Source organism: Chionomys nivalis, chromosome 5 (genome assembly GCF_950005125.1).
Source record: "Chionomys nivalis chromosome 5, mChiNiv1.1, whole genome shotgun sequence".
Taxonomy (NCBI): domain Eukaryota; kingdom Metazoa; phylum Chordata; class Mammalia; order Rodentia; family Cricetidae; genus Chionomys; species Chionomys nivalis.
Genome location: NC_080090.1, coordinates 51,144,843 through 51,163,047, shown reverse-complemented (window position 1 = coordinate 51,163,047; position 18,205 = coordinate 51,144,843). Strand labels below are relative to the sequence as shown.

At 43.1% G+C, this 18,205-nt stretch overlaps 1 protein-coding gene across 15 annotated transcripts in view; it reads left to right on the top strand.

Annotated features, from left to right (window-relative positions):
• Nucleotides 1-18,205, top strand: part of Pxk (PX domain containing serine/threonine kinase like) — a 71,433-nt gene that overhangs the window by 44,736 nt on the left and 8,492 nt on the right. For 9 of the 15 annotated variants that reach the window (XM_057769320.1, XM_057769318.1, XM_057769331.1 and 6 more), the window contains 9 exons: nucleotides 208-309; nucleotides 3,000-3,161; nucleotides 3,488-3,605; nucleotides 4,742-4,820; nucleotides 6,562-6,610; nucleotides 11,200-11,277; nucleotides 11,743-11,829; nucleotides 13,418-13,484; nucleotides 14,920-14,982. In XM_057769320.1, the coding sequence (XP_057625303.1) occupies nucleotides 208-309; nucleotides 3,000-3,161; nucleotides 3,488-3,605; nucleotides 4,742-4,820; nucleotides 6,562-6,610; nucleotides 11,200-11,277; nucleotides 11,743-11,829; nucleotides 13,418-13,484; nucleotides 14,920-14,982 (805 nt within the window). The remainder of the gene's footprint in view (nucleotides 1-207; nucleotides 310-2,999; nucleotides 3,162-3,487; nucleotides 3,606-4,741; nucleotides 4,821-6,561; nucleotides 6,611-11,199; nucleotides 11,278-11,742; nucleotides 11,830-13,417; nucleotides 13,485-14,919; nucleotides 14,983-18,205) is intronic. The other 6 variants (XM_057769321.1, XM_057769319.1, XM_057769333.1 and 3 more) reach the window with 1 other exon arrangement.

Sequence of the window (18,205 nt, the reverse complement as noted above, 5' to 3'; positions counted from 1 at the left end):
TATGTCCCTCAGATACAGAAGAAATAGAGCCGTCAGCCTGTTTCTGTATCTCAGCTACAGACTATTGAATTACATAATACAACAAGCCCCACATCGTGTGTGCTGGGGCCCTGCCATCTTCAGTCCCATACGGTCTTACCTTTCAGGAAACCCCAGGGTAAAAAATGGCTCTTCTGTCACTTATGTGTTCTTGGTCCCCTTGTAAAGGCAAAACCAAAGGACCCCTTCCTAAAGAAGTACTGCAACCCGAAAAAAACCCAGGGTCTGGAACTCCAGCAAATAAAAACGTATGGACGGCAGATATTAGAGGTAAGACATATTTGATTTTGTTTAAATTGCACTCATATTTCATCCAAAATTACAATTTTTTAAAGATTTATTTTGTATGTGTATGTCTGCCACGTGTGTGGAGGCCTCCCTCTGTAGAAGCCGGAAGAGGATGTCATCCCCGATGCTGAACTTACAGGTGTTATAAGCCATCCAGCAGCAGTGTGAGGAACCGAACTTTGGTATTTGGGAGAACAAGTGATCTTAACTGCTGAGTCATTCATTTCTGCAACCCCTAGAGTGGCAGTTTCCATATGGGAAAGTTCCCTGGCAATATCCAAAAGCAGAGACATTGTTTTATTTATCTGTAACTTGATAGCATTGCTTTATTTTGCCCCAACAAGCAAATATTTGAGATGACGCTAGCAGTAATATAGATCTATAAAGTTCTAAAAGTTTGGCTGAGTGTGGGTAAGTGAGCCATGCTGTGTGTGAGACAGAAGTCAAAGGACAGCTTGATGCACGGTTCACGGACTGAACTTGGGTCATTTAGCCCAAGATTTTTTTTTTATTTTTTAAAGTGTAACTCTGGCTGGCCTGGAGTACATTGTATAGAACCAGACTGACTTTGAACTCAGGGTTCTACATGCCTCTGCGTGCTAGAATTAAAGACATGCACCACCGTGCCTGACCCCATATGTCTTCTTAGCAGAACTGTAAAGGCTTTTTCCCGTTTGGGCAGGATGGAGATGTAGCTCTACTAGACAGTGTGTTTTAGTGCTTCAAGGCATAAAATAATCCTCAACACCGAGAGAGAAATGGAGGAGAAGGAGAGGGAAAAGAGAGTATCAACTTTGGCCTTGTCATTCTCTATATAATATTCCCTAGGCTTCTTGGATTGTACAAACCCATCTATGGAGATTTAAGCATAGTTCTGTGTTCCATGTTCTATAGGTAGGTAGGTAGGTAGGTAGGTAGGTAGGTAGATAGATAGATAGATAGATAGATAGATAGATAGATAGATAGATAGAGTTCTGTGTCCCATGTTCTGTGTGTGTGTGTAGATATATGTAGATAGGTAGGTACATATGTGATTTTGTGTGGGCACACATGTGGAGGCCAGAGGTCAACAGCAGGTGTCTTCCTGTCGTTGTCCACCTCATTTTTTTTTTGAAACAGGATTTCTCACTGAACCTGGAGTTCACCAGTTACCTAGGCTGGTTGACCAGTAAGCTCCAGGGATCCACTTGTCTTTCCCTTCTGCCCCAGAACTGGAGTTACAGATGCAAGCTTCCATGGTGCTGGAGATCCCAAATTAGGTCTTTTTGCTTGGGTACAGGCACTTTAATCCACTGAGCCATTTTCCCAGCCAATTTTCCATGTTATATATATTTAACTATGAATTTACATATATGTACTGCTAGCAATATATTTTATGCATTACAAGTTTTAAAAAGAATAAGTTTTATTTACTTATTTATTATTCAAGGCAAGGTTTGTGTGTGTGGCCTTGGCTGTCCTAGAACTTGCTCTGTAAACCAGGCTAGCTTCAAACTCAAGAAATTCACCTGCCTCTGCCTCCTGAGTGCTGGGCTTAAAGGCATATTACACCACTGCCCTGCCCGGTGGCAAGAATAATTAATACTTTTTTTTAAGCATGAGATTTTTAAAGCCAGTAGCTGGAAAGAGGTATTTCCGTGTCTCTTTCTGTCTTTTCTGGATTGCTGGGCTCTCCCTCCCCACCACTGCTCAGTTCCTCAGGTCCTTGTGGGGGCATATGCACAGCTGTTGCTGAGGGAGTCATCCTTTTTCTAAGTTGAAGCTGAAAAGTTTGCTCCTTTTGGAGAGGCCAGAAACCTACTTTGTATTTTTATTACCAAATATGTCCCAAGTAGATTTTGAACCTGAGATGTTCTCAGCTTAACCCTTTTCCCTAAGTGATTGGCAGAGACACTAGTGCCATAGCTTTATGAGTCCATGCAGGTGGAATGGGGACTCTCTCAGAAAAAGAGCTGGCCTGCTGGCACCAGGAAGTTCCCAAAGCAGAGCCTTTCACCATCAGAGCTGTTCCCTCCAGGCTGATTCTGGGAAAAGAGGGAATTTGGTGTTGTATCCCACAGTCTCACAGCCGGGAGGCACTCTGTATTACTCCTCTTTCCAAAGAAAGGATGGAGGTGGCATTTTAACTTTTACTGAGGGGTTAACTCTTAGCCCCCTGCCTGGTGAGAAAATGCTACTGAGCTACATGCACAGCTGAAATGGTTTCCTTTTTACATTTGTTTACTTGTTTGTTTATGTGTGGCTGTGTGCATACCACAGCACACATGTGGAGGTCAGAGGACAATGTGGGAGTCAGTTATCTTTCCTCTATGTCTGCCCCAAGGATTGACCTCAGTTTGTCAGATTCAGTGGTTACCTTTTACCCTGAGCCATCTTGCTCCCCCATCTTTTTTTTTTTTTTTTTTTTTTTTCAGGGGGTGAGGAGAGGGGGAGTTGGGTTTTGGTTTTGTGAGACAGAGTTTCTCTAACCACCCTGTCCTGGAAGTCACTTTGTAGAACAGGCTGACCTTGAACTCAGAGGTCTGCCTGCCTCTGCCTCCTGAGTGCTGGGATTAAAGGTGTGCAGCACCACCACCCAGTTGCCCCCCCAAAAAATATTTAAAACATGAATTTAACCTATGTTATATGGGAATGAATTGGGACTAATTCAGTGTGCACATATTTTTTAATAGGTACTAAAGTTTCTCCACGACAAGGGATTCCCTTATGGCCACCTTCATGCAGCGAATGTGATGGTGGACGGCAACACTTGCCGGCTGCTCGATCTTGAAAACTCCCTGTTGGGTCTTCCTTCCTTCTACCGATCCTACTTCACACAGTTCCGGAAAATCAACGTAAGTGTGGCAGTAATGACAGGTGGTTACCCTATACATCATGAAGTGAAAAGTGTAGCTAGAGCGCACCTTGTCCCATTTCTCTCATGGAGCATTGCTGATCTTTAAGAGGCAAAGATGAAATGGTGGGTGGGACAAGGAAGGGAATAGAACTGATTGAAAATGACCAATAACTTAAGTCAGAAAAATGCCTTGTTTGAAAAAGGCTTTGGAGTTGTAGTGGGAATGGGCCTGCTCCTGCACCTTGCTTCGCAGTTGAAGCTTGGGCAGGAGCACTGAGGGCTAATGACTGAAGGGTGAACATGGCCCTGCTCTTTCTTCCCCAGACATTGGAGAGTATAGACGTCCACTGCTTTGGCCATTTACTGTATGAAATGACCTATGGACGACCTCCAGACTCCGTGCCTGTTGACTCCTTTCCTCCTGCACCATCCATGGCTGTGGGTCAGTATAGAGCTTGGGAGTGGGGTCTGCTGGGACCTGGTAGTCTGCAGAGCTACTTAACCTCTTTCCAAAGTCCGAGAAAGATACAGAGGAAGTTGTCATCCTCCACAGACAGAGCACACATCAGTAAATATTCAGACAGCTTGTCTGTCTGTCCATCTGTCTCAAGCCTTTGGCAGACCTCCTCTAAACTGCACTGTAATTCTGGAAGCAACAGGGTGGAAAGAGACTATGACCGGCTGGGGATTTAATCAGAAGCAAAAGTGAGGGTCAAGCAACTTGAAGTCAGATTTGAGGAACTAAGCACTTGTCAGAGTCCCATCCAAACTGGAATGGGACTTGGAAGGAACTTGAGAGCCGTGGCTGGAGACCTGGAAAGTAAGGGCTTAGCTAGCTTATCCGTGCCTCCGGATTCTCAGGTAAGTGGGGTCAAGGAGCTGACACAGCCTTACCCAAGGAGACTGAGGAGGACAAAGGAGAGATAAGGCATAAGGACTGATATAAACTCACCTCAGACCCTCCCGTCTTCTGAGTGGCCAGCTCAGAGCTCAAGGCTGAAAGAAAGAGGGCCCAAGGTAGCTTTTGGAACACTCTGCTTGACATGCAAATCACTTCATCAAGTTTCACTGTGCCAAATGAGGCAGTTCAAGAGAACAGACCCTGGGACTGTCTCCTGAGGAGTTTGAACAATAGCCTGTGAGTCGGAGAATCTGGTCCCTCGCTTGTAGCATCGTGTCGGATGATGAAGTGACAGCACTTTGTCCGTTGGTTTACATTAAAAGCAAGCAAGCGAGCAACAAAATCTCTCAAGTTCAGAATTTTACTTCTGTGTAATGTTTGCTTCTCTCTAAAGAGAACAATTGTATGGATACAATCTTGGTGCTTTTCTCTATTTATCCTTGGCGTATACTTAGCTTTCTGTCAGCATGTGGTTTCTGAGGCATTTCTTTTGAATCATTGAAAATGCCAGCATTTCCCATCCCTCCCACGTATGCCATCTGTTTATGTGAAGAGTTTTTGACACTGTCCTGATGAGCCCGCAGACAGTTGTTGCAAAGAGATGTCAAACTTTTCCTCAGCAAGTGGATCTTTGAGAGTGTTCTGTGGAACTAAAATGTGTATCTGTTCATTTCAAGTGGCCGTGTTGGAGTCTACGCTGTCTTGTGAAGCCTGTAAAAATGGCATGCCTACCGTCTCCCGGCTCTTACAGATGCCGTAAGTCAATCATATGCATTGGTTGTAATCTTGATAACTGTGCTGAACCTTGGACCACTGTGCCCAGAGCCCAGTACCATGGTAAAGACTGAGTGGTGGTCCCTGCAGGATTGAAGTGACCAGCTTATTGTATGTCCCATATAGCATGATACCATGACCTTGCCTTGTGTCTCTCTGCTTAGTCCACTTGCTGTCCTAGAACACCACTGTCCTTTCCGTATGTGTTTTATCACCATTAGCACGCACGCGCGTGCGTGCGTGCGTGTGTGTGTAACTCCTCGGCTTTTGCTTGTTCATTTCATCACTGGGCACTAGTTATTCAACTGCTAGCTAACATGTACCAAACCTTGTGTACCAAACTCAAAAGACCTCCTGTCAACAGAGTTGTGAGGAGTTGAGAGAGCTGATGCCTCCCTGGAGCCCCTCCTTTAGGTACTGTTCCTTCATGGAGAGGCTAAGGGTGGTATCACTGAAGTCAGACAAACTTGTGAATGGATCTCAGCTTCATTCCTTATTCCAGGAAGACTTGGGCAAGCTTCTTCCACATGTTGAGAAATTTCCCTAGCTCTGCCTGCTTTGTCTGCACCAGCATGTTGTATAGCAAAGTTATTCAGGAAGTAGTAACAGCAGCCAACAAAGTGGGGGAAAAGTGATATGACTAACTTCAGGTCCTTCATCCCTTCTTCCGACGTGGTTAGAGAAGCCTGCTGTAGGCCAGGCTGGTGAGCAGAAGAAACAGCCCTTGTCCGTGAATGTAACGCTGCGGCACCTGTTTCCAAGCCAGCAGCCACTGGTGACCATGTTCATGTGAAAGAACAGGTCCACTCTGAAAACTGCAATGTTTCCCACAGGCTCCTAAGTCAAAGGAGGCTAGGGAGCAGCGTGAGGCTGATGTACTTGAGTGTGCACTGGGTTCCCTTCCCCAGGTCTCTGCTTGTCTCCAGTCCCAGCAACAAGCATGTTTTGTCTTCTAAATCTTTGCACCTCATGGGCTTCAGCTTTGAGAACCAAAGCTGAAGAGGTGTGACTATGTTTAGTGGAAATATGAGGTCTGGAAGTCAGTGGATGAACTGCAGGGGAGGGCCAAGACTCAAGTACCCTGGGAAAGGCAACTGCCATTTCTGCATGGGCTGAATTACTGTCTTTAGACAAGAATTCTCAATTAAGATCCCTTAACCACTTGGGCACTACCCAAGCAAGTCTTCTGACCAGAGCTGTTTGCGTTCCTCCCGCTGCTGGTTTTAATAACACACCTTTGAAGAAAGAATACAATCCAGAAACTGCTGCTTTAGAATGAAGTATGAGAAGCAGAAGGAAATTATTTTTCTCTTAGAGTCTAATCATGACAATTCAAAATGTACTAAGTTCTAGAATAAACAACTTTTTCTGAGGCAAGAAAAAAAATAATTCTGTTTAGAAACATCTGCTAAATATATTATTTGCAACATTTTATAAAGTGGGGTTTACGAAGATTTTTTTTACAAATATTATATTGCTCATAGTATTAAGTATAACTGACCTGGTCCCCTTCCTAATACCACCTCTGAGGGCACAGCAAGTGACGTTTAAATGCCTTTGCCTTAACTAACAAACTTGGTGCTGGACTGGGCTGGCTCAGGGACTGAGCTGTCCTGAACTGCTCTTACCTGCCCAGAGAGTGTTTCTGGTTTAAGAAAGATTTTCTTCTTCATGTTACCGGAATTAAACCCAGGGCCTTACACATTTGTTTCTTTTCTTATAGATTATTCAGTGATGTTTTACTAACAACTTCTGAAAAGCCACAGTTTAAGGTAAAGCAAATTATATAAATTTTGGATTTGTTGAATACATAAATTGGCTTTGAAGAATTTTAAAAAGAACAAAATAGTAATAATATAAAAAATTGGGAAACAATCTAAATATCCTGTAGCTAGTTATTGTTTTGATCATTTGTGATGCATGGAGTTGATTTGGTTTTGGGTTTGTTTGGGGTTTTATTTGTTTGTTTGTTTTTGTTTGTTTGTTTTAGCAGACTTAGATGACCTGAAACTCGCAGCAATCCTCTCATGCCTGCCTCCCTAATGTAGGCATGCACCACCATGTCTAGCTATAGTGCATATATCTAAAAATAAAAGTAAAATGTATCAAGGCATTGTAATAATGTTGAAAGTGAATATTATTTAGGCTAATATCAACAAAATAGTGGGATCTGGAAGATAGAATATAAACCCAAACGTCTGAATCTAAAGAAAAACCTGGAAAGAAGTCTCAAGAGAAGTGGTGTCTGTGGTAGGACAATCATGGGCTTGTAACTGAAAAGCCAGAATCAGGCCTCGCACTGCTCTGTGGACGCTAGTAACAATCTGATGTTTAGGGCCATGTCCATCTCTGTGCGGGGGTGTGGGTGGGACTGGCTGGTACACTGCAGCATAGGAAGCAGCAGCACCCCTGGCTCTCCCTGATGGCAGTCAAATTTCTCCCTCCTCATATGGTTCTTCAGTTGTCGTTTTTGTTTTAGAAATCTCCATATTGGTTTCCACAATGATTATATCATCACACTGACAGTACACAAAATTCTAGTTTCTCTACATCCCTTCCAAGACTTGTTACTCTTTTTTATATGTATGAGTGTTTTGCCTGCATATTTGCCTATGTACTACACACACGTTTGGTGCCTGCAGAAGCCAGGAAAGGGCATTAGATTCCCTGGAACTACAGGTATAGTTAAATGGTCACGAGCTGCCATGACGGTCCTGGAAACCAAACACAGGTCCTATGCAAGGTGCTCTTAACCACTAGCCTTTCTTTTAGCCAAACTAGTTATAATCCCTCATTATATCTAGAGGTAACTCTAAACAAACAAGTGAAAGACCTGTATGACCAAGAGCTTTAAGTCTTTGAATAACAATTGAAAAGGGTATCAGAAAATGGAAAGATCTCCCATGCTCATGGATAGGTAGGATTAACATAGTAAAAATGTTGATCTTACCAAAAGCAATCTATAGATTCAATGCAATGCCCATCAAAATCCCAGCACAATTCTTCACAGACCTTGAAAGAACAATACTAAATTTCATATGGAAAAGCAAAAAACACAGGATAGCTAAAACAACCCTGTACAATAAAGGAACTTCTGGAGGCATCACAGTCCCTAACTTCAAACTCTAATATTGAGCTACAGGCATAAAACAGGCATATGGACCAATGGAATCGAACCGAAGACCCTGATATTAACCCACACACCTATGAATACCTGATTTTTGATAAAGAAGCTAAAAATATAAACTGGAAATAAGAAAACATCTTTAACAAATTGTGCTGGTCTAACTGGATGTCGACATGTAGAAGAATGCAAATAGATCCATATCAATTGCCATGCCCCAAACCCAAGTCCAAATAGATCAGAGACCTCCACATAAATCTAACCACACTGAACCTCATAGAAGAGAAAGTGGGAAGTACCCTTGAACACATTGGCACAGGAAATCACTTCTTAAATATAACACCAGTAGCACAGACACTGAGAGCAGCAATTAATAAGTGGAAACTTCTGAAACTGAAAAGCTTCTGTAAAGCAAAGGGCATGGTCAACAAGACAAAGCGGCAGATTACAGAATGGGAAAAGATCTTCACCAACCCTGCACCTGATAGAGGGCTGATCTCCAAAATATACAAAGAACTAAAGAAACTACACATCAGATTACCAAATAATCCAATTAAAAAATGGGATACAGATCTAAACAGAGAATTCTCAACAGAAAAATCCTTAAAAGTGTCAAAAAACACTTAAGGAAATGCTTAACATCCTTAACTGTCAGAGAAATGCAAATCAAAACAACTCTGAGATACCATCTTACGCCAGTAAGAATGGCCAAGATCAAAAACAGTTATAACAACTTATGCTGAAGAGGATGTGGAGTAAGGGGAATACTACTCCTTTACTAGTGGGAGTGCAAACTTGTACAGCCACTGTGGAAATCAGTATGGTGGTTTCTCCGAAAATTAGGAATTAGTCTACCTCAAAACTCAGTAATACCACTTTTGGGCAAATACCCAAAGGATGCACACTCATACCACAAGACATTTGCTCTATTATGTACATAGTAGCATTATTTGTAATAGCCAGAACCTATAAACAACCTAGATGCCCCTCAACCAAAGAATGGTAAAGAAAATGTGTTACATTTACACAATGGAATACTGAGTGGAAAAAACAAACAAAAAAAATGACATCTTGATATTTGCAGCAAATGGACAGAACTGGAAAACATCTTGAGTGAGGTAACCCAGACTCAGAAAGACAAATATAGTATGTACTTATAGTATGTACTTATTCATAAGTGGATATCAAACATAAAGCAAAGGATAACCAGCCTACAGTCCACAACCCCAGAGAAGCCAGAACCCTCATCCAGAAACAGATGGAAGCAGATGCAGAGATCCACAACTAACTGCTGGGCCGAACTCCCGGAGTACAGTCGAAGAGAGAGAGGAGCAATAATAAGAACAAAGGGGTCAAGACCATGATGGGGAAACTCATAGAATCAGCTGATCTGAGCTAGTGGTAGCATACTGACTCAGGCATAGTACTGGACTAGGTCCCCTGAATGCAGGTGACAATGGTGTGGCTTGGGCAGTATGTGGAACCACTGGCAGTGGGACCAGGATCTAACCCTAATGTATGAACTGACTTTGTGGAGCCCACTCTCTATGGAGAGATACCTTGTCAGCCTAGCCACAGGGGTGGGGGGCATGGTCCTGCCTCAACAAGGTGGTGGGACAGACTTAGTTGAATTCCCAGGGGAGGCCTTACCCTCTCTGAGGAGCAGAGCAGATGAGGGGAAGGTGGGGGGCGGGGGGACGACTGGGATTGGTATGTTTAAAAAATACAAAGTATAGTATAATAAAAAAAATCCTTGTTATTCTTATTTGTCTGTTTTTTGCAACAGGGTCTCACTATGTAACTCAAGTTGGCCTGAAACTTGCTATAGCCCAAGCTAGCATGGAACTTAAATTCTCCTACCTTGGCTTCTCAAGTGCTGGGATTAAAGGACTGTGCTACCATGCAGACTGAATTTATGTTTTTTTGATAGTGGCCATCATAATAGTTATGAAGTGACATGCTATGTTAGTGTGAATTTAATTTGTATTTCTTCAGTATTGAACGTCTTTTTTACCTGGTGAAAAGACCATTTGATAATGCATATTTTTTTATCATTTATATTTTTTCTTTGAAGAAATGTCATTAAAATTTTTCCCATTTTAAATTGGGTTTCATTTTTTTGTTGTTCATATTTTCTGATATTAAGTCCTTGTTGGTGGTGTCCTTTGTTGAACAAGTTTTAATTTTGATGAGTCCAAGTTATTCATTGTTTTCTTTTATTGCCTATGTTTTTGGTATTATATCCAAGAAATCCTTTCCAGCTGGGTAGTATGTGCCTGTAATCTCTGAGGCAAGAGAATCATTAGTTAAGGCCAGAGTAGACAAAATACCAGGCTATCCTGGACCGTACAGTAAGATCCTCCCTTAAGAAAATGGGCCAGTCAGGCAGTGGTGGCGCACACCTTTAATCCCAGCACTCAGGAACCTGGTCTACAGAGTTGAGTTTCAGGACAACTAGGACTGTTACATGGAGAAACCCTGTCTCAGAAAACAAGGGTAGGGGGAGAGGGAGAGGGTGTGTGTGTGTCCTGGAGATGGGTGGTGACAAACACAGCAAGTGAGGAAGCTGCAGCAGAAGGATAGCAAATTCAAGTTTGCCTGTGCTTCTGAGTGAGTTCAAGGCCAGTTTGAACAACTCCTGGACATGCTGTCCCCAAAACAAAGACAGACAAATGAATAAGTAAATTAACTTTTTGAGTAAAAAGAAAATAATAGCCTGGTGGTGGTGGCACACGCCTTTAATCCCAGCACTCGGGAGGCAGAGGCAGATGGATCTGTGAGTTTGAGGCCAGTCTGCTCTACTGAGTAAGTTCCAGAACAGCCAGAGCTACACAGAGAAGCCCTGTCTGAAGGAGGAGGAGGAAGAAGAAAGAAAGCATTGACAAACCCAGTGCCACAGTGCCCCTTCCCTGGGCTGTAGCAGCTCTGCAGTTTTAAGTATTACATTTTGGTCTTGCACCTGTGTTGAATTACTTTGAGATTACTTTGGCAATTCTGGAACCCCTTGAATTATTTGAAGCATAGTGTGTTTATGGTTTATTTATTTATTTATTTAATTTTGTGTTTGTTGCCCAAAAGTTCTGTCGAGGTGAATGTAGCTGACGTAGATGGAGTGTGCAGTTTTAACTGGTTCTGTTCTAGAGGACTTCCCATGTGATCATGGCTGCTGCTGAGTCTGTTCGGGACTCCGGAGACTCCAACCACTTCAATCATTAGTTCATGTACTACTTCTTTCAGATTCCCACAAAATTAAAAGAGGCATTGAGAATTGCCAAAGAATGTATAGAAAAGAGACTCATGGAAGAACAGAAGCAGGTAAGCTGGCAATAGTCCTTCACTATTAGTGTCCCTGTTCCCTGCCTTGAGGTTCACAGTGATTGGCTTTGACTCTTTACTTGGTAAACAATGTGTGCATAGTCGCTCTCAACCAGATTTTGGGCTAAGTGCTGTAACGCAGAATACCATATCTTGCAGTCCAGCCCTCAGTCTGTGAGAAACAAGCACACACACATGGTAGGGTTTCCTGGGTGGAGTGGTTGGCAGCACTCCTGGGCCACATTTTTCTGTAGAGTGAGGGTAGAAGGAACAGGAAAGTGAGAAGGATCATCACTTAGCATACCCTTCTCCCATAAATCTTGACATAGCCGTGAGACTGACTGCAGGCTAAGAAAGGCCTGTTTATCCTGACAGTTTAATGTGATCATGCACATAGATGTCTCCTTAGGATCCTGCTGTAGATAGGATTTCCTTACCCTTATGGGGGATTGTCGTCTCTTAAAGATTCACCAACATCGAAGACTAACAAGAGCTCAGTCACACCACGGGTCTGAGGAAGAAAGGAAAAGGAGAAAGATCCTAGCTCGAAAGGTAAGCCTGTTGTCCCTGTGTGTAAGTGGAAACTGCACTTATTCTTTATTTTTGTGTGGCTTTTTTTTTTTTTTTTTTTTTTTTTTTTTTTTTTTGGTTTTTTGAGACAGGGTTTCTCTGTAGCTTTGGAGCCTCTCCTGGAACTAGCTCTTGTAGCCCATGCTGGCCTCAAACTCACAGAGATCCGCCTGCCTCTGCCTCTGAGTGCTGGGATTAAAGGCATACGCCACCACCACCAGGCCTTGTGTGGCTTTTTTTTTTTTTTTTTAATTTTTCATTTTTTGAGACAGGGTTTTTGTTTGTTTGTTTTGTGTGTGTGTCTTTGGCTGTTCTGGAACTTATTTTGTAGACCAGGCTGGCTTTAAACTCACAGAGATTTGCCTGCCTTTGCCTCCCAAATTCTGAGATTAAAGGAGAGTGCCATCATATCCAATTATTTTATTTTTTTAAGGATTTTTAAAAACTTTTTCTTTATGCTTATGTGTATTTTAAGCACATTGTAAACCGTTTAGAGGTTTGTTTTCTGTCCGAATTTGTTTTTATTGTATATCTCTATGTTTTTTGAGCACGAGTCTTTAATCTGCTAAGCAATATTAAAAGAACTGTGAGATTTTTGCCTTTAACACTGAGTCAGAAAGCCTTTCTTAAAAGAGCTGTGCCTCCATTCACTGCTAGCCAACAGCTATTGGAGAGTCTGTGTTTGACTCTGATTTTGTATGTCTAGAATCCTTTTTCTTAAGCTTTTTTAGATTTTATGTGGAAATTTTTGCCCTACATTGGGCACCATTATGTAAATGGAGAATGTACTTTTGTTTCCCAGTCACCCAGACCTGACTAATCACACAGAAACTATATTAATTACAGTACTGTTTGGCCAATGGCTTAGGCGTATTCCTAGCTAGCTCTTACATCTTAAATTAACCCTTAATTCTTGTCTATGTTTATCCATGTGGCTTGGTACCTATTCTCACTGAGGCATTCTCATCTTGCTTCCTCCGTGTCTGGCTGGTGACTGCGTCTCTGCATTTCCTCTTCCCAGAATTCTCCTAGTCTGGTTGCCCCAACCTATATCCTGCCTGGCTACTGGCCATTTAGCGTTTTATTAAACCAATATGAATGACAAATCTTTACAGTATACAAAAGCATTATCCCACAGTACCTGTGTTCTCTTTTTAAGTTCTTGACTGTATGTGAAGAAAATTCTAAAGCTAATGGTGCACACTTAATGACACATTTTGTATTATATCCCCTTGAAAGCTAAAAGCACTTCCAGATGACTGGTTGGAGCATAACACACACACACACACACACACACACAGGGGGGGGAGGTATAATGGGCCATATAGTTTCCTGGTTTGCTAGGCCAATTATGGCAAAAAGTAACTGGAGGAAATGGTCAGCTTGGGGAGTTAAGTCAGCATTCTGGTTTTATTTTCCATTTGACCTGTGGCTTCTTCACTGCATTAAGTTAGAAGCTGAGTATACCATTTTCTGTAGCTGGTTAAACTGTATATCTGGAATTTTTTTAACTCTCGACTAAAGTGTGCCTTTTCTTTGCTTACCACCCACATTTCTTTTATTTTTAAAGAAATCGAAACGATCTGCTGTTGAGAACAGTGAAGAACAGCCAGTGAAGCACAACTCCAATAACTCAGGTAACTGGTCTAGGTGGCTGGAGCCCGGCATGCAGAGGTGCAGGTCAGGACTCTGTAGGTGGTGTGGAGATTTGACTAAGCAGTGCAGTGATGAGTTCACAGATTAGAACTCTGCCCCCAGTGAAGATTGTGACAATGCTCACACTCCCACCGCTCCACTAAACTCAGTCGGTCAGACATAGGAGCATTTGATGTGGAAGAAAAACGGGCCCTTCTTTGTACATGGAAATTCGCCTCAATCTTGCCTTCTGCTCTGGAACCCATGTGGTTGGAGGAAGAGAAGGGAGTTTTCAGTAACTCCTCATTTTCACCCCTGGGGGGTGAGGCATGGGAAGGGGAAATTGAAGTTTAGCTGATTATACTCTAAGAAGATAAAGGACCCATAAGGAAGGGAGGAGCTGAATATGCAAAGAGGAGAGTGAGAAGCTAGAGAGCCAAGGGTGAGCATTGAAAGCTCCACTGTCAGGGTCAGGTGTGGAGGAAGCCCATTCATTCATCTCTTCCTTAACACCAGTGAGGAGGCACAGGTGACTAAGCAGAAGGCTTTGAAAGTGGAAGGGCTAGGCATGCATGTATTCCTAGCTACTCAGGAGATTGAGATTATTTAACGCCATGAATTGGAGACCAGCCTGGCTTCACTGTATTGAGACTGGATGGATGGATGGATGGATGGATGGATGGATGGATGGATGGATGGATGGATGGATGGATGGATCAGTCGATCGATGGATTGATTTATCAATCACAAGTCATGCCTCATTTTCCTTGGTCAATTCCGATAAGAAGATGTTTGCTTACACTAGAGGAGATACTGAGAGGCATGCAAGAGAATCAAGATGTATCTTGAAGGGCTGAGGAGATGGCTTGGTGGTTGAGAACACTGATTTTTTTCCAGAGGACCCAGGTTCAATTCCCAGTATCCACATGGCAGCTCACAGTTGTCTGTAACTCCAGTTTTAGGGTATCTGACACTTTCACACCAATGCACATGAAATAAGTTCAAATAAATTATATATATAAAAAAAGATGTATCTTGAAGGCTAGATTATCCTCAGCTGAAGAATGCCAGAGATGTGTGTAGAGCTGGAAATTGAAAGATTGGAATGCGAATCCTAGGACACTAGAAATATATATATATATTGTTTTTCGAGACAGGGTTTCTCTGTGGCTTTGGAGCTGTCCTGGAACTAGCTCTTGTAGACCAGGCTGGCCTCGAACTCACAGAGATCCGCCTGCCTCTGCCTTCCGAGTGCTGGGATTAAAGGCGTGTGCCACCACCGCTTGGCTTAATTCCTATATTTTCTGTTCCTCATCACATTGCTCCACAGAACATACTGGGCTAATAACAGATTCTCAAACAATGCTGAGTTTCTGCTCGTGCCAAGTTTCAAATGTCTGGTTTTGGTCCCCATGAGGATTTCTCTGTTTTTCTCAGCAGGATCTGGGGCCAGCTCACCTCTCACATCCCCATCATCTCCAACTCCACCCTCCACAGCAGGTCAGTACTGTGTAAGGCGACAGGCCTTCTTCTCCACCCAAGCATTTCAGGACACAGACCCCACCTCTCTTCTCCAGAGGGCCCTATGCAAATGCAAAATGTGTGTTCTGTGGAGGGGCTGAGAGGCTAGGTTCCCAAGGTCAGTGCTCAGGGGACAGGCTGGTTTCAGGACCCCTAGTCCTCTCTGGCTCAAGCTTGTTGTTTGCTGAAAAGCTTCTTGCAAGTCTCCATGGGTTGGAGCTTGTCTTGGGGCAAAGCAAACACATTGCTGTCCTACACTTTGTCCTACCATAGCTTCTCCTGCAGCCCCTTCCTGCTGTGGGCTGGTCACAGCAGAGCTCACAAGCTGCCTAGCACAGAGTGAAGCATCCTTACTAACAATTTCCGGATAACCGTTTGTTCTCTATTCTGCTTTGTAAAGCGTGTAATTATCTGAATAATTATCATTAACCTTTGTTTCACCTTGTGAATTAAATCAGATACTGTGAGGGTTTTTGGTTTTGTTGTTGTTGTGGGAAAAATACTGACAAAGAATTTGTCTTTGGGACCCTGTGGAGTAGTCTCACAATACTCGTTCGCCTTTCCTTTGTGAACTAAGATCTTCTTTCTAACCATTTTGCAGTCCAGTAAAAACAAAGGGACAACACATTTGCTTTTCCTCCTTGAATGATCATTCATTCAAGAACATTTAGTCTAAGAAGCTGGTTTTTCCACTCAGAGTTTATTGCTGTCCTTGGAAGAGTTCTTCCAGCTGTGCTTTTTTTTTTTTTTTTTTTTTGGTTTTTTGAGACAGGGTTTCTCTGTGGTTTTGGAGCCTGTCCTGGAACTAGCTCTTGTAGACCAGGCTGGTCTCGAACTCACGGAGATTCGCCTGCCTCTGCCTCCCAAGTGCTGGGATTAAAGGCGTGCGCCACCACCGCCCGGCCACTTCCAGCTGTTTGAAAGGAAGTCTTTGGCAGGATTGGTATATGAGCTGACGGTACCGTATTCTCTAATGCTTATAGTATTGGCTGCCTTTAAATGACTGTGACTAAAGCTCCTGGGAAAAAACATGAATGCAAGAAGGCTGGTTTGATTGACTCTCTCCTTGCTGGCTGAGAGTGTTTACTGGTCGCTTACTGTAATGTGTTATAGGGCCGGGGCCAGTTTTATAGAGCAGAAATGCCAGATCATTGGGATGATTCTTTTATCTCTGACTTTCTCAGCAGATTTTGCAGAGAACTTCTTAATAGACAGAGTTGTCTTGTGGCAATTAACTGTTTGAGCTGAGCAGAAGTTTCTGGAAATCTACTGTTCAGACTGTTTTAAGACATTTCCAGCTCAATATATGGTGTTAGTTTCCTTTCGTTTTCACACACTAAGGAAACGAAGAGGGTTCTGAGAACTCTTAGCCCTGGATAACGGAGATGCCTGCCTAGTGTGCCGAGCACTCACTGTGTGTGAGCTGTGCTTCTGGGCAGCTCGCTTTTGCCTGTGGCTGCCTGATTTCATTCATAGTCTGACTCTCCTGGTTACCAGTGCTTAAGTGGGAGCGATCTCATATAATAGCAGCTTTACCGAAGATGAGCTGACTTGCAGAAGGAGAGAAGAAAAATGGAATTTTTTTCTAGCAGTCAGTCAATATGAAAAGATTCATCTAAGGACAGTGGGGGTGGCAGGGAGCAGTATTGTGAACTGGAGAGAACACATTTGAAGCCCAAGTACGGCGGCTGTCAGGAGAGCCTTTATTCCCTTTAATGATTTTGTTGAAATTATTGACAGAATTATTTATCCCAAAGAACATGCTCTGACCTCTACTGGCTGTTCCTTGTAATGAATCTTATATCATTTGCCTAGCAACCTAGCATTTTAGGTGCTAAACCAGATATGCATAGTAGGTCTGCTTACCTCAAATGTTTTCAAGGTACACTTTCATGTAGCCTGGGTTACAAAGAGAAGCAGACAGGCTCCAGCCAATGTCCAATGCCTCAGAAACTCCAAACTGTTGGGCACAGTTCAAATAGACAGAAACTTCCTCCTAATGGTCTAAAACCTGGTAATGTTTTCTCCCAGTAGTTCCCTTGAAATAAAATATCTTTCTCAACAGGCAGGGGTAGCACACACCTTTAATCCCAATACTCTGGGAGTTAGGGTCAGGTAGATCGCTGAGTTCAAGGCCAGCTTGGTTTACAGAATGAGTTATAGGACAGCCAGGCTTACACTATTCAGAGAGATCCTGTCACAAATCCTCTCTTCCCCCACAAAGATCTGTGTCAAAGGTTGGCTTATCAGCAAGCAGTATCTTGAGTTGAGCCCTGCGCCAAGCACTGGGAGACTTAACTGCAGGTGAAGTGTTTGGGAGGTGGAGACTGGCTCGGCTCTCAGCTTTTCCTGGGTGAGGAGCATGATGTAGCCGTATGGGGCAGATAGGTCAAGCCCTGCAGAAGAGGAGGGACCGCAGCAGGTCGGCGTTGGCAAGTTGAGTGGGACTCTTTCCCCCACAGCTTCAGTTTTAGGTGATCATGGTGACTAGAACAAGATGGACTTGCTTTAGCTCCTTAGGATCTGGCAGAAGTGACAGGCATTTCCAAGTGAAGAGATATTACCAGATGAGCCCTGTCTAGCAGCTGGGACCCTCTCTGCAGGACTTATTGGTACTTGTTGAGATCCATACTAAATTGTTGGGACTAATACTGTTTCCTCAAGTCTGGTGGCAGTTGTATTTGGTGTCTGGAATTCTCTCATACTCTTTTGTAAGGCCCTCATTTGTTTGTTTGTTTCAGTGAAAAATTTTCTAATTCTTTTCTATTGTTCCATGACTCATTTATTATGTGTACAGCATTCCTTCCATGTGTGCCCGCTAGCCAGAAGGGGGCGCCAGATCTCATTTACAGATGGCTGTGAGCCACCATGTGATTGCTGGGAATTGAACTCAGGACCTCTGGAAGAGCAGTCAGTGCTCTTAACCACTGAGCCATCTCTCCAGCTGTTCCATGACTCATAAAGGCCTCTTTGGGAATGATTAAAATTCTGTACATTTGTAGAGATGAGTGTTTTAAAATGCCCCAGTTTGCACATATATAGATATTTGCTCTCACTGTATTTGGGGAACAGACTGCAGGCCTATTGTCTTGGTTTCCTCTTTCATTTATGTGTTTGTCTCTGTGTGAGGAATCATGCACATGTGTTGTGCAAATTCTGGGGGTGGTCAGCAGAAGTTGTTGGGTCCCTGGAATTACAGCAG